General features: G+C 48.6%; 7 protein-coding genes across 7 annotated transcripts; 3 read left to right on the forward strand and 4 right to left on the reverse strand.

The window, feature by feature from the left end:
• Positions 1-348: 348 nt before the first annotated feature.
• Positions 349-3,326, reverse strand: BHQ10_000270 (uncharacterized protein; the record flags this gene model as incomplete). The annotated part of the gene is made up of 7 exons (XM_040874875.1): positions 349-899; positions 990-1,210; positions 1,261-1,294; positions 1,348-1,725; positions 1,800-1,979; positions 2,036-2,869; positions 3,065-3,326. 7 exons carry the CDS (start codon positions 3,324-3,326, stop codon positions 349-351), a joined length of 2,460 nt encoding a protein of 819 aa, XP_040728775.1.
• Positions 3,327-4,059: 733 nt separating this feature from the next.
• BHQ10_000271 (uncharacterized protein) lies at positions 4,060-6,369 on the forward strand (the record flags this gene model as incomplete). The annotated part of the gene is made up of 1 exon (XM_040874886.1): positions 4,060-6,369. The coding sequence occupies one exon, from the start codon at positions 4,060-4,062 to the stop codon at positions 6,367-6,369; it is 2,310 nt and encodes a 769-aa protein (XP_040728776.1).
• A 194-nt stretch (positions 6,370-6,563) lies between these two features.
• BHQ10_000272 (uncharacterized protein) lies at positions 6,564-8,911 on the reverse strand (the record flags this gene model as incomplete). Its single annotated transcript, XM_040874897.1, has 3 exons — positions 6,564-8,477; positions 8,533-8,790; positions 8,858-8,911. The coding sequence occupies 3 exons, from the start codon at positions 8,909-8,911 to the stop codon at positions 6,564-6,566; spliced, it is 2,226 nt and encodes a 741-aa protein (XP_040728777.1).
• Positions 8,912-9,288: 377 nt separating this feature from the next.
• BHQ10_000273 (uncharacterized protein) lies at positions 9,289-10,074 on the forward strand (the record flags this gene model as incomplete). The annotated part of the gene is made up of 3 exons (XM_040874908.1): positions 9,289-9,332; positions 9,421-9,784; positions 9,847-10,074. 3 exons carry the CDS (start codon positions 9,289-9,291, stop codon positions 10,072-10,074), a joined length of 636 nt encoding a protein of 211 aa, XP_040728778.1.
• Positions 10,075-10,316: 242 nt separating this feature from the next.
• BHQ10_000274 (uncharacterized protein) lies at positions 10,317-11,114 on the reverse strand (the record flags this gene model as incomplete). Its single annotated transcript, XM_040874918.1, has 3 exons — positions 10,317-10,731; positions 10,801-10,912; positions 10,973-11,114. 3 exons carry the CDS (start codon positions 11,112-11,114, stop codon positions 10,317-10,319), a joined length of 669 nt encoding a protein of 222 aa, XP_040728779.1.
• A 226-nt stretch (positions 11,115-11,340) lies between these two features.
• On the reverse strand, positions 11,341-13,469 carry BHQ10_000275 (uncharacterized protein; the record flags this gene model as incomplete). The annotated part of the gene is made up of 3 exons (XM_040874929.1): positions 11,341-11,472; positions 11,532-13,187; positions 13,245-13,469. The coding sequence occupies 3 exons, from the start codon at positions 13,467-13,469 to the stop codon at positions 11,341-11,343; spliced, it is 2,013 nt and encodes a 670-aa protein (XP_040728780.1).
• Positions 13,470-13,846: 377 nt separating this feature from the next.
• Positions 13,847-20,185, forward strand: BHQ10_000276 (uncharacterized protein; the record flags this gene model as incomplete). The annotated part of the gene is made up of 6 exons (XM_040874940.1): positions 13,847-13,867; positions 13,924-14,218; positions 14,278-14,514; positions 14,577-14,861; positions 14,919-15,266; positions 17,124-20,185. The coding sequence occupies 6 exons, from the start codon at positions 13,847-13,849 to the stop codon at positions 20,183-20,185; spliced, it is 4,248 nt and encodes a 1,415-aa protein (XP_040728781.1).
• Positions 20,186-20,716: the final 531 nt, after the last annotated feature.

Genomic DNA, 20,716 nt, shown 5'->3' on the forward strand with positions numbered 1-20,716 from the left:
GATTCAAGATGTATTATTTATACTTGGAGACTGTATTATATTCAAAGGCTGTGTATGGTAATGACGAGGGTATGAAAATTCAAAACTCTGCTTTTAAAAGGATTAAACACATTATATTTAGGAGAGGGAGACGGATATCAGAGACATAATTCGTGTATAGCAAATCACGAGGACAACGCACGCTGAATTCATCGCCATGATTCGCCTGTACCGTCCAAGATGCTTGAGAGAATTCTAAGGTTCAAATACAGAGGGAACGCCAACGCAATATAACGCCATGATTGAAATATAATCGAGCTCGCAACGATAAACAAAAAACAATAAACAGATAATAGGACAAAGCCAGCCTTATTGCTTCCACTTGGCGAGTTGGTTGACAATGTTTTGCACATGAGGGCCAACCGCTGCTTGGCCTCCCTGGATCGGGCCTCCATTTGCCGCCCCTTTCGCTAACAATGCGAGGAGATTTGGATCCAATCGATTGCTGGGTTGAGCGGAGAGTGGAAGACCAAAGGGATTCGTAGCCTGAGGCTGGGGACCTTGGTTTTGAGCTGCCGCAAGAGGGTACTGTTGGCGTTGGGCATTGCTCAGGAGACTTGCAAGGTCAACTGGATTCGAGGCGTTCGGCGCCATGGGTAGTGAGGGAATAGCTGCCTGCGGAACGTGTTGTGTTTGTTGAAGTGTGTTCAGCAGTGATTGTAATGCCGGCCCATCGAGCGTTTGAATGAGGTTTGCAAATTGATTTGACTGGGGTGCTGGCATCGCTGGCTGTGCATGAGGCATCGGCTGAGGGAACTGGTTCGGCAAAGAGGGTACAGGGTAAGTTGGGTTCGGAGTATAGAAGTTTGGAGCAACTCCAGCTCGGCGCACAGCATGCATCTGTACAGTCATTTCGACTGCTATGTGTAAGTCAAGATCCGGGTATTCTATTTTGATTTTCTCATTAGCATCAAATTTGAACATTTGCAAGCATGCGATGCTTGACCTACCCATTGAACGAGGCTTGCTAGCACCCCCTGCGCTACGGTCAAACATCAATAGTGTGACCTTTCCGGAGTATTGCTGACTTCTCGTGAGCCTTATCACAGCGAAAACGCCTTCTTCCATCTGTCTTTGGATTGCCACATCCACGGGAACACGAGAAAGCACCAAAATGTCAGTCCGAAGTCCTCGGGTTTTGAATGAATTCTCAACGTGGTATGCAAAGCCCCTGTAGTCAAGATTAGCTTGGATGTTTCTATACGACAAAATGATACTTACATATCGACATCGTCGGCTGCCAGGATCTGTAAGTCTGGGACATCTCTTGGGGCACGGCGTGAGAGGGTATGTTCATCGCCGTCATACCCCGGGCGTGCTCGTGGGCTGGGGCTTCGATGTCGTCTATCTCTACTGTAAGGAGATCGCGATCTGCGTCTATCACGTCGCTCAAATCTGTCTGGGGTTCGATCTCTTGAACGAAAACCACTGTCCCGGTTACGGAAAGCACGAGGAGATGGTGACCTAGGAGGTCGGTAATCGTCACGACGTCGGGGGGCCTTATCATCTCTGAAGTCACTGAAACTTCCTCTCTTGTTTTCATAGGAACGATCGTGGCGGTCATTGCCTTGATTGCGCAATCCACGTCCATTGGAGGGTCCGCCGCGAGAGTAGTCCGGTGGTGACCTAGAACGCCTTGGCAACGGTTGACGTCCAGGCTCAGGATGGCTTGGCCCTGGTCGGGTGCTTTTCTGAGGTTTGGAAATTTCAAGATCTAATGAGTTAGTAATAATTACTATCACAGCGTGGTGTATGCTTACGAATCTTCCTGCCTCTAACAAGACCTCCTTGCTCAGCCTGCAAAGCCTGGTGGCATGACTCTGCATCAAGAAACTGAATAAAGCCGTAAGCTTGCTTGATAGAAATCTGAGCGAGTTTTCCGTACTTGTGGAAAACATGAAACAAATCACGTTTAGTTACTCGCTCACTGGGTAGGTTGCCTGTAACATATCAGTTTCTTCGTTGGCGAAAGAGCAAAAAGTTCTTCATCACTCACCAACAAAGAGTCTAGAACCGTAAGGAAAGCGGTCCCACAAGCCTTCAGTTACGTATGCACGCTCCTCACGGAGGAACTCATCATAGATCTTCTGTATTTCATCTCCCCAAAAAACATCGTCATCAGGGGAACCCCCGGTTCTTGCATTGTATCTTTCAGATCTGGAGCTCTTATGGCTTGATTGAGCGGTAGCTTCCGGTGCAGAGACTGACTTCGGCTGTGACTGAAATTGCTGGAATGTCGCTAAAGGAGGTGGAGGTAGCCCATTTGCTCCTGATGATGTACCTGGCGCTACTCCAGGTACGAATATAGAGGCATTTGAGTGTTGATCGTGACCTTGCGGTTGCGGTACATAGGACGTGTTCGAACCCTGTATGCTCAGGGGATGATAATCACTAATATCTGCCGTAGATGGGTAATTTGGGTTTAATTCTGGCATCTGTTGGGTTGGTGGTCGGGGTGGGAGACCTGCAGACAACGCATAGCTATGATCTGGTACTGCGGAAGACTGAGGATTTTTATGATCTTGGAGAAGGGGGTTATCAGCGGGAGATGAAGTAGTAGCAGTTACCACTGGGCCAGAGGGGGCAGTAGACGTGGATGGGGAAAGATTATCAAGCAGATTTTGAAGGTCAACGCCCGCTTCGGCTTGTGCACTGTTACTCGGAGCAGCAACGATTTCAGGATTAGCCATGGAAGGGTGCAGCATGTTCGTACTAGCCACGGTACTTGGAACACCCATCTGATGATACGGAGCAGCATTGGGTTGAGTCGAAAGTGGGATTTGCGCTGCAGCGGACTGGGCATCTAAAGTGCTGTGGACATTCACGGTTCCTGAATAGATGCATGTTAGAATCTCATGACTGGATATACCCATACTGCAAAAGACTGAGTCTAAGTTGGGGTCGTAAAGAGATGTGGGCACAGCAGATTGAGCTATGAATGAGTTGAAATCATTCGTGGGACAACCTGCTTCTGATCATTATTTTGGGGGAATGGGATGGGAACTACCTGATTCTTGGGCCATACCCAGAAGTGCTGCTTGTTTCTTATTTTCATCTTCATTGGCGCTTTTGTATAATTCGCTGTCTGACTCTGGCTGGGAGGGTTGCTCATCATCTTGGTATGGAGAAGGGTTTTCGTATGTCGATGTATCGTTGAATACTGGGTCCATCTGGTTTTTTAAAACGGGAATGTTCGAAGGCTCTGGGATGTGAAGCGGACGTGGACTCTCGGGAGTAAGGGTCTTCCCCCGAAAGTGTATAGCCTCATCCGGAGAATTGGATGTCATAGGGCCGGCAAGTTCTGATGCGCTTCATCTACAAAATGACGAGACAGCGACAAATCGCGGAATACTGAAATTCCGCGATACTCGCTTTTGAATTCTGGGGGGAAATGGCCAGGTGAAAGGAACGTGGTCAAATGCGATTGAAAGATATGGCCATTAATGGCCTGATAGTAGGCAACGTCGCAGAAAAGACAAAAGGGACACCCAAATCCGTGTATGAGAATTAGCACTCAGAAAAAATAATACGCGAAATAGATGGCTCAAATATCGGTGGGAAGTTGAGACGAGTGTGCAGTATTGACGAGGTGATGGAGATGAGCTTCGTCGTATGTCGTCAAATTGTTCGACTTAGCTGTTGATTGGCTGAAGCCCGCGCAAGTTGGAGATAAATGAGTAAAGTTCCTTTGGTAGGTGTTCACCTTGCTTTGGATGAAGCACGGTTTAGATTTTCACCAACCAGGCTTGCAAGCGAAGGAAGCGAACGATGCAAAGAGGAGGACGAGATGGGCAGTGAGAAGTAATGTCTAGATAAGAAGAGAAAGAAGTTCCTGTGGCTGTCGAAACCAGATCAAAGGTCACGACGGCCTCGGCGATAAGGCGGGGCCTGTGCTTGATCCGGCAGGCGGTGTGTCACGTGGGCGGTACAGATAGGAAAAGAAAAATAATTTTGTTTTCTCCAGCATCCAAAAGCCTGGCCGAACAGAACCAAATCAGAACAGAGGTAACCACAGTCACAATGGCCTCCGGAAAGGTATCCAAGAAACGCAAGGCTGTCACTCGCGATGTCGAGCCCGACACAAGCATTGTTTCCGGCGAAGAATTGAACAATCTGGACCTTTCTGACGGTGCTCACGACCTGTCGTCCGACGAAAGCGATTCGGAGGTCGAAATTATCAATGAGTTTAGTGATGATGAAGAGGAAATCGAATCCGAAATCGACAGCGATGAAGTCCCGTCTGATATTGAAATTGAGGCTAAGAAAAGAACTGAAGATGAAGACGATTTTGATCAGCCCAATTATAGAGTCGAGATAGACGCCAACGGAAACGAGCGATACGTGTATGACGAGATCAACCCAGACGATAATTCGGACTACTCAGATGCAGATGACAACGCTAACACAATCGGCAATATCCCTCTTTCGTTTTACGATCAATACCCTCACATCGGCTATGACATCAATGGAAAGAAGATCATGCGTCCCGCCAAGGGCGAGGCATTGGATGCTCTGCTAGACAGCATTGAGATTCCTAAGGGCTGGACAGGTCTTACCGATCCCTCCACAGGAAAACCTTTAGAGCTCAGCCAAGATGAACTCGAATTGCTTCGAAAGGTTCAAATGAACGAGATTCCCGAGGAAGGTTACAATCCTTACGAGCCCACCGTCGAATGGTTCACCAGCAAAGAGGAAATCATGCCTCTCAGCGCAGCCCCAGAACCCAAACGCCGATTCGTTCCTTCCAAGCACGAAGCCAAGCGTGTAATGAAGATTGTCCGTGCTATTCGAGAAGGGCGGATCCTCCCCTATAAGCCTCCCGCAGAAGAAGATGAGGCAGATGACGGTTTGACTCGCTACGATATCTGGGCAGACGAAGCTCCACGACCCGACCACATCATGAACGTCCCAGCGCCCAAATTGCCTCCTCCCGGGTATGAGGAGAGTTATCATCCACCTCCAGAATACCTGCCGGATAAGAAAGAGCGAAAAGCTTGGGAAGAGGCAGACGAGGAAGACCGTGAGAGAGAATATTTACCCACGGACTACGCGGCTTTGCGAAAAGTACCTGGTTACGAGAGCTTTGTCAAAGAGAAGTTTGAGCGTTGTTTGGACTTGTATCTTGCTCCTAGGGTTAGGAGAAGCAAACTCAACATCGACCCTGAAAGTCTACTTCCTAAGTTGCCGAGTCCGGATGAGCTCAAACCCTTCCCTACAGCATGCGCAACTCTTTTTAGAGGCCACACGGGCCGTGTACGATCTGTATCGATTGACACAACTGGACAATGGTTAGCTAGTGGAGGTGATGATGGAACAGTGCGTGTTTGGGAAATTCTGACAGGTCGTCAGCTCTGGTTTGCCAAAATCAGTGATGATGAACCTATCAATGTCGTTCGCTGGCGTCCTGGTCAAGATGCTGTCGTACTCTGCATTGCTTGCGGAGATGATCTTCATCTTGCCGTGCCTCAGATCGTCAACCCGGAGCTCGAAAAAGCCAGTCTCGAACTTCTTGATGCTGGTTGGGGTTACGCAGCAAACAAGTCTTCTACCAAGAATGGGGACGCAGATTCAAAGAGTACTCCTACAAACTGGATCCGACCATCGTCAGAGCTGGCTGAGTCTGGAGTGTGTATCACTATACCCTTGCGCTACGTTGCCAAGTCTGTCTCATGGCATCGCCGTGGTGACTACTTTGTTACCGTCTGCCCCGGATCTTCTACGCCCGCAAGCCAAGCTATTGCAATCCACACAGTTTCGAAACACGTCACCCAAAACCCCTTCAGGCGTCGACTCAAGGGCGGTGGCCCCCCTCAAGCTGCTCATTTCCATCCATCCAAGCCTATTCTCTTCGTCGCCAATCAACGCTCGATCCGTGCCTATGACCTGTCTCGTCAGCTCCTGGTCAAAATCCTACAGCCTGGTGCGCGGTGGATCTCCTCCTTCGATATCCACCCACACTCCTCTTCAACCTCTGGCGGCGACAATCTCATTGTTGGATCCTACGATCGTCGACTCCTATGGCACGACGTTGACCTATCTGCACACCCATACAAGACCCTCCGTTACCACAGCAAAGCCATCCGAGCAGTCAAGTTCCACCCTAGCGGCCGTTACCCCTTGTTCGCTGACGCCAGTGATGACGGCTCTCTACAAATCTTCCACGGCAGCGTTACTGGTGACATGCTTAGTAACGCCAGCATTGTTCCACTTAAGGTGTTGCGTGGTCACAAAATTACTGGCGAGTTGGGTATTTTGGATGTCGATTGGCACCCTACTCAGCCGTGGTGCGTGTCTGCGGGTGCAGATGGAACTTGTCGCCTGTGGTGCTAATTGTTGGTTTTCACTTCTGTCATGAATTTGAGTAAATCTAGAGGAATATATGGGCGTTTTAAAAGTTATGTACATAAGCACTATTGCCTTGCGTAGGTGATGCATTAATGAGACTTATTTTCTATCACATATTAATCTTGGAAAGTGTGTGGGTATAACAATTCTATATACTGACCATCATCTAGGAACCAAAGTTAGACACCACTACTCCAATCTCTCCTCAATCTCTCATATTTCCTCATATCCGTCACACTGGGTCTGATGTGCTCCCTAGCAGCCACAAAGTCCTCAAAGCGGATCATATCCCTCCTCTTGATCGCCGAATAACCAGCTCTACGCAACAAACTGCCGATATCAGCACCACTGTAACCCTCGCAACTCTCAGCCAAGGCGCGCATCTGATCGTTGAATTCAATGGGTAGGTTGCGGATGAGTGTTTGTAGGATCTCGGCACGTTCGCTGGGTCCTGGCAGATTGACGAAGAGTAGAGTCTCGAGACGGCCTGGTCGAAGCATAGCTGGGTCGATAATGTCGGGTCGGTTTGTGGCAGCGATAATATAGATGCCTTGTCGGTTGCTTCCTAGGCCATCGAGTTCAGTCAGGAGTGTGTTGACGACACGTGCTGAGCTTTCGGATAGCGCGTCATCGCGACGGGGGACCAGGGCATCGAGTTCATCGAAGAAGATGACGCAGGGAATAGAGGACCGGGCGCGGACGAAGACTTGACGAACTGCTCTCTCAGATTCACCGACGTATTTATTAAGAAGTTCGGGACCCTTGATACTGATAAAGTTTGCGCGAGACTCGTTTGCGACGGCCTTGGCCAACAAGGTCTTACCACAACCGGGTGGTCCCCAGAGCAAAACACCTGTAGGGGCTGTAATTCCAACTTTGGCATATATTTCTGGATTTTTGATGGGATCAACGACTGCCGTGACCAACTCATCCCGGATCCCACCAAGGGCACCAATATCTGCCCACGTAGTATCCGGAATGGTCGCAAACCCTTCACGTTTCGAAGACGGCTGGATCTTGGGTAGTGCTGTAAAGAAATCTGCGTTTGATACCAAAACAGGATTGCTTTCTTGTCCGATTGGCGCTTCCTTGGCATGCTTGATCAAGCGGCGTATCTCTTTTACCTTTTCAGTCACTTCTTGCTCTGTCACGTCTTCAATATCCATTTCCTCCCCGGTGTTTGACTTGAGTAGCTCGAGATATCGTTTAATAGCCGCAGCTCCAGCAGTCGACACTAGATCGTTCAAATCCGCGCCCACGAAACCAGCGGTGCGTTTAGCCAGCGTTTGAAAATCCAAATCATCTGCAAGTTGCATTTTCCGCGTCAAAGTACGAAGAATCTGTTCTCGTACGGGTTCCGAAGGAACAGTCAGGTTGATCTCCTTATCGAATCGACCTCCTCGTCGCAACGCAGGATCCAAGCTATCAGGTCGATTCGTAGCAGCCATGACAATCACAGGCTTGCCATCAGTCTTTTCCATCGCCAAATCGTCCATGCAGGTCAATAACTGGGCCACAATACGCTTTTCCATCTCTCGCTGGGCACTTTCTCGTTTCGGCGTGATTGCGTCGATTTCGTCAATGAATATCAGGCATGGAGCTACCTTCTTTGCCTCATCAAAGTGTTCCCGAAGAGCCTTTTCGGATTCACCAGACATACCAGATACAACCGATGGAGCAGATATTGATATGAAGGGAACACCCAAGTCGGCCGCAAAGGCATTGGCAAGCATGGTCTTACCACATCCTGGCGGTCCATGCAACAACACACCACGCGGAGGTTGTACTTTGGATGATGTGAAAATTTGTGGTCGTGTCATGGGTAGAATAATCAAGTCTCCTAGCTCTTGCAACACTTCATCCATGCCACCAAGATCCGATAAACTGACATGTGTCGGCGGCGATTTGTCTATGGTATGATCCGCCTTTCTTCGTTTAGGTACTGATTCACCTGCATTTTGACGTCTTTTGGACCCGGTAGACTGTGCAGAGGCTTCAACAGTAGATGATTCATTGCCTTTCCGAGGAGCTGGTGATTGTTTGGCTGATGTCGACCAGGCACTGACAATACTCCTGTTTAAGCCATTGGATTCCTGACATTGATAAGTACTCAACCACGCCCACTTCAACAATTGGGCAATATCTTACAACCACCTGATCAACCTTCTCATCTTCCAACCCCTCAAAGTCCCCATTCACCGAGTCAGACTCCTCATCACCGCCAGCTAAATCGCTTTGAATTACTTCTAGGACCCGCTCAATGCTGTCTTCAAGCAATTTCTTCGGTTTTCGATTCAGACTCGAATTTGATTTTTTGATTGTATCGAATACGGAATATGTGGTGAGGCGTGTCTTTCCCGCCTCGGCTTGCTGCTCGTCTGCGATTTTGCGCACAATTTGGTAAATCTGTGGAAAGTTGTCTGATTAGTCTGTGTCGTAGTATACGGATGATTGCTGATATGTGGATATCTACCTCTTTATCTAAGCCATGGCTCAGACTCGGCCTACCCTTGTTTCTATAGGGCATGGCGACAAGCATAAATTCAATATTGTTCTTGGTGTTGTCCTTGAAAATGCGGAGATATCTCTAATTTTTTTCGGGCTTATCTATCTTCGGATTAACGAGTCTCCGAACCCCGCTTATCACTGGCCAACGGACAAGGAACTTGTTCATCTCGACTATAACAGACTCCGAACTGCGTTCAGGATACAAAATGGCGATGGAAGTTTAGGCGGCTCGAGGACCATGTCTTTGATTATTTACACATAGTCGCCATACTCTTTCGGACGAGACGGTGAATCGCGACTCTGTTGATCACTATCAACTATTCAGACCGCATCGGTAAACGTCATTGCCTCTTCGCCGAAGGCTTCCTTGTGATCGGCAAGGGACGATGCTGCGATATGGGAAATACCGGTAGTACCAACAAGATATCTCCTCAAGATAGGTACGTTTTCATCATCTATACTTGCTGTCAAATATGCCAAAGCAATTTGTTCTCTGGGAAGACGATCAAGATTAACCCCGCAAATCAGAGCAATTCTTAACCTCAAAATCCAACGCGACAAACTCCACGAATACCAAAAACGCATCATAGTCCTCACCGACCGCGAAACAGCTATTGCCAAAGAATGCCTTTCACGAAATGACAAGAAACGTGCGCTATTAGCACTTAGGCGGAAAAAATACCAGGAAACCTTACTAACGAAAACCGATGCTCAGTTGGCGCAATTAGAGCAACTGACGTCTCAGGTTGAATTTGCGTTGGTTCAAAAGGATGTTTTGTTTGGGTTGCAGCAAGGTACGGAGGTGCTACAGGCTATAAATAAGGAGATGGGTGGATTGGCTGCTGTTGAGAAGTTGATGGGGGAGACGGAAGAAGCTAGGGCATATCAGGAGGTTGGTTTCTTTTTCTTTTCGTGTGTTCCTTATCGGGTAAACTCTAACGTGAATGAGTATAGGAAATCAGCCAAATGCTCGCTGGACAAATGTCCAACCAAGACGAAGACGAGGTCGAAGACGAACTCGAGGCTCTTCAAAGGGAGGTCGAGGGTACCGTTGCAATGCCTAATGTGCCTACAGCTGCTCTACCTGAGCTGACTGAAGAGGAGAAGGAGCAAAAGGAACAAAAGGTCAGAGCAAGAGCCAAAGCTAGGGCGCAAGAGCGAGCTGCAATGTTGGCTGCTTAAGATGAGTGGACGGCATGCCTGCTACGAATCTCCCGGTGTCCAGTCCTACGCGTACGGCCTGACAGACGCATGACCGCTTACTCCCGCTTGTCTGGAGCGATACACAAGTGGTATATTGTACAGCTTGCATTCTTGTATTCTGTTTAGCATCATAGCATCAATACAAACACGGCATATAAATCATAAAGTGGTATCATGTAACGCCCCACGAGTACTGCAAACATCCCTGATTTCGCCGATTGTCACTGTCCCGGCATAATCCTTCCTCCGATGCCATTCACACCCTGTATAGCGACATGATCGCTGGGATTTGCAGCTGCCTCATACATGACGCTCACAGGCTCACGGTTCAGCGCCATGAACTGTCCCTTGAAGCCAACATAACCGACCTTGGTGGTCTCTTCTTCGCCCCAATTGTCCTCGAAGAACAGAGTGATGGATGTAGTGGTGTTCCACAGGGCACGACTGAGAGGCAGGTCATAGACGTCGGTTCCCGGAACAGGCTGTGGAATTTCGATGGTCTGGGTGGGATTCAGGTCTGACGCCATGGAGAAGTCCAGGTCGTTGCGGTTTTTGAAGAGCTTCACGGTCTTGGGAGCGGAAGGTGTCGGGGCAGTGTAGATCAGTAGCGAGTGTAGTTTGACCTGTCCTGCGAAACTTAAAGCAAGTCAGTAAATCCATTATGTTTTTTTTTTCCCTTTTTAAAGAGCAGTCTGTCCTACTTACGGGATGTGCATCAAAAGTTGTTCGTCGGCGTCGCTCTCGAGTTCAGGTTGCTCATTCAATCTTTCGGCCCATGACTTTTGAAGGATTGCAGTGCCAGCGCGGGGAACAGATTCTGTAGGATTTTTGCGTCAGTCGTCGCGGATTTTGATGGTCTCCATTGGCCACTATTTACCGTTGAGGGTAGACACCATGTCAAACTGTATCTGAGAGTACAACAGAGATTGGAGGGCTGGAGTGATGTCATTTGAATGATCGTGGCCCTCGTCGTGGCAGTGGTCGCCATGGCCGTGATCGTGGTGATGATGGCCTGACATTGTTGTGTCGAAGTAGTGATGGGAAATTACATGAAGATGAAGAAGGTGATGAAGGAAAGAAGAGGAGTGCTGACACAAAGGGAGGAATCTTTTCGCTACAAACAAATAATTATAGCGGGACAACCCTAAACAAGCAGGACCCCACCTTCTCCAACAATGACGCCCCCTTCGCCTTCCCCGCGCCCCCGTCCCTTCTGCCAATACTCGATAGTACATGTACCTAGGGTTAAGTTACGCGATAGTATTCAGGGGCATATTCCACCAGCCAGCTTCTCTCAATCTTGGTGACATCGCGAATGAAGGTCTTAGCTCCAGTCTCTAGGATTTCATGGAATATAACCCAATCAGCTTTGCGGTTCTGGACGGAAATGTTAGGGTCAGCGGGATCTACTAAGATGAAGTTTATGAAAAACGTACAAACATCAATGAACTCGGATGGGCGTGCAGAGTCAACCCGCCGCCCACAGTCTTGAAGCTTCCGTCAGGCTGCATTTTGGCAGCATGTGCAAAGTAACCCGTGGTCAGGCACCGACAGATTTGCTCTGATTTATTGATCTCTTTTGAGGCAGAGGAAATCGGTAGCGTCGAATCAACCTCTAATCCAAACCGCTCAAGATAGCGTTTCAACTGAGCACGAACGCTTACGGCCCGAGTCAGAGATTTGTAGTTCAATAGGTTGTCTCTGCACCATTTTGAATCTTTTTGGCCCTTGGTGATGAATGCCTGATACACGTTGAGATATGTCATATGATCGCCTTCTTCAACAGCAAACTTCCTTCGTGCGCTCTCAGCTTCGTCTTTACCGCCGTCGTGCTGGACCCACAATGAGCCTTGCAAGCTGAGCATGGCTGCTATAGTAAGAACCTCGCTTAGGCAATTGAAGCTAGGAGCACTGAGTAAGACCTTGGCCAGCATCGGCTCGACACCAAGTTCGGCCATACGAAATCCCATGGGTTTTGTGAGTTTCGCATAATCATCCACGGCTCCGAGAGAATATAAAAGCTCCAGCGCACGAGTCATCAACTCAGCCGGAGGAGGCGAAAGAAAATCAAAGCGCACAACATTGTCGATTCCAAGAGCTTTCAGCTGCATGACAATCGGTGCCAAGTTTGACCGTTGAATCTCTGGCGTACCTGTTTCGGGCAAGGCCTCGAAGGCTTTTTGGGTATATAGACGAAAGCATTTACCAGGCTTTGTTCTTCCAGCTCGGCCAGCACGTTGCGTAGCCGATGCTTTAGACACCGGCGTGGCGGTCAATGTTTCAATGCCAGTCTTTGGGTTGTAAGCGCGGATTTTGACAAACCCGCAATCAATAACGAAGACAATTCCATCGATGGTCACTGAGGCCTCGGCAATATTCGTCGACACGACTACCTTTCGTGTATTCTCCGGTGTAGGCTCAAAGATATACATTTGCTGTTCTGTAGTCAAACCAGCATATAGTGGCAGAGGAAGCAGTGATTTAGCTTTTGGATGGAGCATCGCAGCACGCTCTGAAATTAATTGAACTGCTTGTTCAATTTCTTCCCGCCCGGTCAAAAAGATGAGTATATCACCGTCACCCTCTTGAGAGTGAATATCAAAGACTGTCTTGATGGCCCTTTCAACATAATCTTCCGCTGGGTTTTCCAGGTAAAGCACGTCCACAGGATACATCCGCCCTTCGAGACTAATGATACGCCCAACATCTCCTCCAAGCTCTTCATCCGGCCCTTCGACAGTGGATTTATCACCACAGAAAAACTTTAGAAACTGCTCTGCCTGCAGCGTAGCACTGCTGATGATAATGCGAAGCTCGGGGCGCTTTTTCATAATCTTCTTCAGGATTCCTAGTAGAATATCGGTACTGATAGAACGTTCATGGGCCTCATCGACCATAATCACTGAATAACGAGATAGTAAAGGGTCAACAAGTGCTTCTCGAAGCAGTAATCCGTCTGTGAGAAACTTGATCCTCGTAGCAGAGGACGTGACATCTTCAAATCTGATTGAATAGCCTACTTCCTCGCCCAACTTGCAACGCATTTCCTCGGCCACTCTGCGGGCAACTGTAGTCGCCGCTACACGTCGGGGCTATCATCCAGTTAGTCCAAGTTCTGTTGATGACAGCAGAGTTTCAAGGAGGCATACCTGAGTCACCCCAACGACCTTACCGTCGGTCGTCCATCCTGCCTGATCCAAGAATTGGGGTAGTTGTGTCGTTTTGCCACTTCCCGTTTGGCCCACAACTATTGTGACAGGGAACGTTTCAATGAGATACAATAGCTTCTCCCTATATCGAGCAATGGGCAGAAGGGATGAAGGCTTGTACAAGGCGGGAATGAAAGTCGAAGATAGACTGAAGTCATCAGCCATTGGACCGGTTCTCAGGAAGATGGTTATTCCTCCTGATCCACCCTACTTGATGTTTTAAGGTCACCATACGGTCATCTTGAGAACTAGTGCGCTTTTATCCCATGCTTGTCAGTTTGAAAAGATGTAGAAAGAAGTAATCAGCCACAGCAAGAGCGGCCTTGGCTTAGACGCTTGCAAGTGGCGGTGCCGGTTTGTGGCTTGTCAGCGGGAGTGATGCAATGTCCTTCAAGCTTGTTGTTGTGATAGGCTGCAACCAATTTACCTCTCTGCTACTTTCTTGAAACACCACATCTTCACTTCGCCTTAACGTCCCTTCTTGATCCAGGAAGACCTCAGATTCGATCTCTTCTCATTGATTATCAAATAGATATTTCAAAATGTCCGACGAGGGGAAAGTGGTAAGCTGCTTATGCCTCTTCAGATGAATACAATCACTAAATGCGAAACCCCGCAGCAAACCCCTACCAAATACTCCGGAGGAGCCAACAACTCCAATCCAGAGTCTCCCACAACTGCGCGGCCGCTAGACTTTGATGATGAGCCTCAAGAAACAGGCGTTCTCTCTACGCCTTCTAAATCAGAGAACACCGCTGAAGTTCCCCCGCCCAAACCACCTCGACCGGCCGACCCGCGACAACAAGCCGAAGAGACGCTGAAGGAAGCATTTCCCTCAATCGAGACGGGTGTAGTGAAGGCTGTCTTGACAGCTAGTGGGTATAATGTGGAGAGAGCTTTCCATGCCCTTCTAGGTGCGTTGGCGGACGTATTCTTATCCCTAGTTTGCTTTCTCTAACTCGCGGCTGTGTAGGCATGACGGACCCTACAGCTCAGGAAGAGCTTCCACCCCCTCCCCCAGCAAAACCTCCACGACCCTCCTACCCAGCAACTTCGACTACACAGCAACAACTGCGTGAAGATGAAATATATGCTCGCCGACTAGCGGAACACTTTAGTGATTCGCAACCCCGCGGCAGACAGGGGCAAGAACAGAGTTACAATTATGGAGACGAATATCCAGAGGAACGAGAGCGCAACTTTTTTGATGGTATGTTGATAGCACTATGGATTTAGTACATGGTTCGACTCTCTTGCTTATTGGCTATGTAGATGATTTACCGGTGATCCGAGACAACATTCGAAAAGGGTTCCTTGAGACTCAATCCAAGGTCAATTCATGGGTACAGAATTTCAAGAAAAGACTTGACGGAGATGAAGAGGATGAACAGCCTGCTTCAGATGGCTATCTTCAATCGCACGGAGAAACTCAAACTTATGGCCGCGCACGACGAAGTGGTGATTCTACTCGACGCAGCGGTGATCGCGAGCGTTACGACGCAGACCCCCAGGTTCTTGGGGATGACTTTTCTGCATTGGAACTGAGGGATGCCGAAGGTTTGACCCTCTGCTCACTGGCATTCGCTTTCTCTTACTAACCTCAATGGCTACTAGCACCTCCTCCACGCCCAGCCCGTCCTCTAGCGAACATCAGACCCGCCAACACCTCTCAAGAGAGACGCAAAGTGTCGTTCCAAGATGGTCCACCAGAGGAAATCGACAACCTTTATGACGCCCCGAAGACTAAGACACCGCCAACAGGAGGCAAGTCGAGCAAATGGCAACCCCTTTCCACAACCAGCCACTCTCCCGTCGGCGAGAACGATCCTTTTAGTCTCGGCGACAGCGAAGACGAGCGCGACAATAAGCCCAAGGATGTCCCCGCCGGAGAGGACAATGACCTTCAGAAATTAACGGCAGAAGCCATGGAATCGGAGATCGGATCTGATTCGAAGGACTCTAGTAAGAAGGCGGATGATAAATGATTTGTTTGGTCGATTCTTTTAAATTGTGTGTGTGCATGTGCGTGTGACGGGTGTACGATCTTTTCATTCAGTTGATTTCCGAGATATCCCATGCAATGACCGTGAAGATGTTTTTAATAATTCGAGACATCTCGTAGTTGCCCTTTTTCGCTAGCATAATAATCATATCGTAAATCATTGCGCGTGATCCATCGATCCAAGTCCAGTAACTCAATTATTCATCATCAACATGCCCCCGAGCAGGCGCCTCCTTCCTCAAATCCTTGATAACGGTCTACCAGAAATCCATCCATTAGCCAGGCTATAGACAGCAAGAAACGAAAGAGTGAGCGTACAGCAAGCGCATCCGGATTGACACCATTCTCAATCAGGGATACACACAACGACAATTCCGTGCGATCGAGATGCGTGTTCTGCATAGTCCTTCAGGTCAGTCTCCCGTCCACATCGTATCAAACTTTGTTGCTTTGAGGGGTGGGAAGGGGATGTACCAGTAGAGTCGAGATTTCGTAGAGGATGTCGATCACTTCGCGCGCTGCTTGACGCTTTTCGTCTTGTTGGGAGGGCATTGTAAGAGTCTTACGGTTGTGTGTGACTGGAGGGTTGTTTTGAGTGTTGACAATTGGGTTGAGGCGATAAGATTAGACGCGCTAGATTCCATGTCTACATGCAACTAATCAGCCAATAGGAGCAGCGCTGTTCAATTTCGATATAGAATCATCTAATACGTATGTTCCCTGTTGTCCAACTCTTCTTGATCATATTCAAACCTTTAGATACTCTCTAATAATCTTTTCTCTCCACGATATAGGTTAATAAGACAAGAAAATGGAAGAATGTCTCTAAAGCGCAGGATCTCCATTCTTCGTCGCGTCCCGAAGCACTCTAAATTCTCACCAAGGTAGCACGTAAGCATTTCAAAAGAGAACTTTTCCAACCACCGAAGTTATCGGGTTTGATAGTAAGCTGTGCAAGAAATCTGATATGCGGGATTTGCAAGCTACCTTGGCTAGTCCTGCTATTACAGATCATGGCAAGGTTGGTGGTGATAGTATGGTGGCTTATCTTGTATGTGTACGACATCGCAAAACTGCACTGTTACATAAATTCGAATGGTAGAAGCATACTGTCTCAAAGCTTTTGGAGCGATATTGAAAATGAGCTGGATTGCGAATACTTCCAAGTAGGGATTCACAAGGGTAGCTGCACGGAATCTGTACATAGGATCTCAGTTTGATGAGAACGAGGCCCTTAATTATTATGCAAAAATTAGGATCCGTATGATTTTTGCCCTTGAAGGCTTTGCTTAAGACTTAGGTTCATCTAGTTCAGTCTGGCATTGCTGTATTCGCGGACCCCTCTTCAGGGATAGAAGGAAATCGATATGCCTGGATCAAATCCTTCTTCGTTTTTTCCATTCCAATTGGCACATATCCTCGTCCCTGCGCCCTGTGGCAGGATCACAAGTCTGGTGTTACTGTTGTATTGCACGTACCTGGATTCTGGGCCGTGTCTTAGCCCTAGAAGAGAGCCTTCCAGCGGAATGCCCCTTGCAGCCACCATACACGTCCTGAACGTGTGATCGATTAACCTGCAACTTACCTCTCGCATCTGCAACTCTCGTATGGGACGGGCATTAGCCTCGCCAGCCATGTGTGTGCATTTCTGACGTCAAGCATACTCTACCATGGCTTCCAACAATGCTTTACGCGCATCGCGTAGGCCACCCTAGGAGTATCCCTTCAGCCTGAGATAAGAAAATGATTTCTCCCTTTGTCTTAATGATCGAATACCTTTCCCGTCGACGTCTGCTAGACGTGCTACCTCAACCCAGAGTCTTCCCAGGTTCCCTTCATCGATTTGAGGTTTCTGGCAGCGATTGTGGTCTACACCTACCTGGAAGTCAACGACATCTGTAACATCATGACTTTCTCGTTGAACATGTTAACGACCCTGACTCTGATTCTCTTGGTGGCATTGCTCGATACAGTTTGTGCCACACCGACACCAAACTACCCGATCAATTCCCAATTACCGCCTGTCGCTCGTATTTCTCAACCTTTCAACTTCACCTTTTCGAGCGGCACGTTCACTAATGGCGGCACTGGCTTACAATACTCCCTATCAAATGCTCCATCATGGCTGAAAGTCGACTCCGCCAGTCAGACGCTTTACGGAACTCCCGGCGCAGGTGACGCCGGGGCGCCGCAGTTTCTTCTTGTCGCTACTGATCAGTCGGGCTCAGGGTCAATGAGCGTAACGCTGGTGGTTTCTAGTGACTTGGGCCCGCAACCAGGAAAGTCTCTTTTGCCCCAGCTAGCAAAGAATGGTCCAACTTCCGGTCCAGCAACAGTATTTATGCATCCTGGACGATCATTTAGCATAGACTTTGACCCTAAGGAGATCTTCGCCAACACCCAAGCTAATACCGTCTACTACGCGACATCTGCACCGTACAACGCTCCTCTACCGTCATGGATGTATTTTGATTCGTCGAGTCTCAAATTCAGTGGCAATACTCCATCTAATCCGTCGTCGGTTCCTCAATCGTTCGGCTTCAATCTTATAGCGTCTGATGCTGCCGGGTTCAGCGCGGCCATGGTGAGCTTTGAGATCGTTGTGAGCCAGCATATATTGTCATTCAAAGAAACTGCTCAAACTCTTAATTTCACCCGTGGTCAGCCATTTAGTACGCCTTATTTCATTGACGGTCTGTCGCTTGATAATCATAGCGTCACCGCGGACAATCTGTCCCATTTCAGCCTCGATGGGCCATCCTGGCTTAAACTCGACAACGATACTCTCTCTCTTAGTGGAACAGCTCCCAAAGATGCTGACAACCAGAACATCACGGTCACCGTGGGCGACATCTATGGTGACAATGCCAAACTAGAGCTGTATCTTCGAGTATCGCAGCTCTTCGCGAAAGGGGTGGAAAGCTGCAATGCTACAATCGGTGACGAATTTTCTTACACTTTCGACAAGGCTTTGCTGAGCGATGACACGGTGCAACTGCAAGTCGACTTGGGTGCAGCATCCTCTTGGGCCCATTATGACACAGCCACTGAAACGATATCTGGAGATGTGCCAAATGACTTGACACCACAGACATTCCCCATTAAATTGAAGGCCACTCAAGGCTCGGTCACAGAAGAGCGCAACCTCAACCTCAGTATTTTCAAATCTGGGAAAGGAGGCGTTGTCAGTGACAATCAGACCTCTTCGGGTACAAATCATGGGACAAACAAGCGCAAAGCTGGGATCATTGCTGCCGCCGTTTTAGTGCCTTTGGCAGTTATTGCAGCAGCAAGTATCTTGATATTCTTATGCTGCCGTCGACGACCATCCAAAGCTACTACCACAAAGCAGATAGACGAAGAGAATAGAGCTGAAGACAGGCATTTGGAGTCGACTCCAGTCGCACACCCGGAGAAGAATCTTGCGGAAGCAGAGGTCGCAGAAATACCGCGAACTTTTTCGAACTCGTCTGATTCATCACACGACTCGGCTCCTCCTCAGCTACAATTGGATCCGCTGTGGGAGACCGCCTCCCTCGAAGACGAACAACAAAGACATACCCAATCTCCCAGCGCGCATGTCCTACCTCAGAATTTTGTTATGGACTGGGGTAACGTTAGCATACGTACGGACAAGACCCATGCATCGCCCAACGTGTCTCCAACAAGAAGCACCAGCGTGTCTCAAACATCTCCATTTACTCGCCGCGGTAGCCGAAGATACTCGAGAAGAGAGCCTCTCAAACCGATTCAAGCTCGTTCTCTGAAGAGAGACTCCATTATGTCTTCCAAATCCAAACGTAACTCCAGACGTTCGAGCGGAATCTCGGTGGCAGCGGGGCTTCCGGTCAGACTAAGCGGTGCCGGTCACGGCGCTGGAGGATTTGGTCCGCTGCGGACAGACATGGTCGGAACATCCTGGTATACAACACAGGTATCGCTACAAAGCGACGACACCAGCATAGAGAATCTAGCGACTATGTTTCCCCGCCCACCTCACGTACGAAACAGGGATGGCAGCATATCAACGCGACACCGTAGTTACCAAAAACGTGTCAGCATGAATTCCAACAGACCATTATCTGCTGAGCCTCCAGAGCCAGACTCGCTTGAGGCTTTCATTCAAGGCCGAGCGCGGAGTCGTAATTCAGGCAATCCTCTCTTTTCAGCCAGGATGAACAGCTCAGGGTCCACGGGTTATCGTGCGTTGGAAAAAGCTCGTCGTAGCTCTAGCATTGCTGAAACCACAGTATCCACATCTACTTTTGCAGATGACCGACAACAAGCTGAACTGCGCCCGATATCTACGATATCAGCATCAGTGTATGGTGATGATAACCGAAATTCGGTGATACAAGGACGACGAATGTCACAAATATCCGAAGTTGGAGCCTTCCCCGTCAACAGAAACCGGACTAGTCAAGGCTTAGTCCAGCGTTATACTGAGGCCATCGCTGAGCTACCGCGATTTTGGAGCCAGGCTAGTATGGGTAGCCAGCCACGTTTCGAGTCACCTGGGGAATCTTTGACCGGGTCGGATGATTATTATGATTTGATCGATGAACGTGAGAATCCCGAAGGAGGCCGGCAGTGGTACCCCTTGAACACACAAACGCAACAGCATTCTGGGACTGAGGAAGTCACCAATGCAGCAGACTCTACCAGACAGAGTGGGGAGCTCTCTCCGATATCTGATGCAGGCGGTAGTCGAGTGCGTCGTATGAGTCTGTTGCGGACAGGAGGCCAGGATAGTAGTCCTACTGCCATTCGACATTGGCGACTGGCGAACACACAAGAACGACGACCCAGCATTGAGGATAGTGACGGTCTTCAGCCGACAACAAATAGTAGTTTTCGAGGTGATCTAGCATTTGTGTAACTTGTTTCTTTTCTGTTTCTTGATATTGTCATCTTGGGTCGGTCATGTCGTTTGTACGGAGTTTGTGTCAGGCGTTGAACAAGATACCTCGGGCACAGCATGGCTCAATTGTTTCGTGTGATTCTTGATATTTGCAGAGGGATAGTAATTATAGAAAGAGAGTTTTGTCTGCAATGATTGTTCCTAGGTACGGCCGAGGTGGTCTCGTGACTGGCGTAATCAAGCTCAAATACTCTGTACGAGATTACGAGTACGTAGTTAACTGGCCGACGTTGTAGACAGTCGGTGTTAGCATGTTCCGGGTAATTGATCAGCTGAAAATTTCTGCCAGGAAGCGTGACTACTATCAAATTCGACCGAAGGTTACAGGTCTAGCCTTGGTTGTAGCCTAATCTCGTTGACCCAATCAATCAGGATGTGTCAATTCAGCTCGGGGGTTTCGTGGGTTTGGTGAGATTGTAAGAACTCGTATGAACTGCATTGAGAGGTTATGCAGGCTTTGAGAAGTTGTCGGTGTAAGATCAATGCGGT

This window comes from Talaromyces amestolkiae (genome assembly GCF_001896365.1).
Source record: "Talaromyces amestolkiae strain CIB chromosome Unknown scaffold1.1, whole genome shotgun sequence".
NCBI classification, from domain to species: domain Eukaryota; kingdom Fungi; phylum Ascomycota; class Eurotiomycetes; order Eurotiales; family Trichocomaceae; genus Talaromyces; species Talaromyces amestolkiae.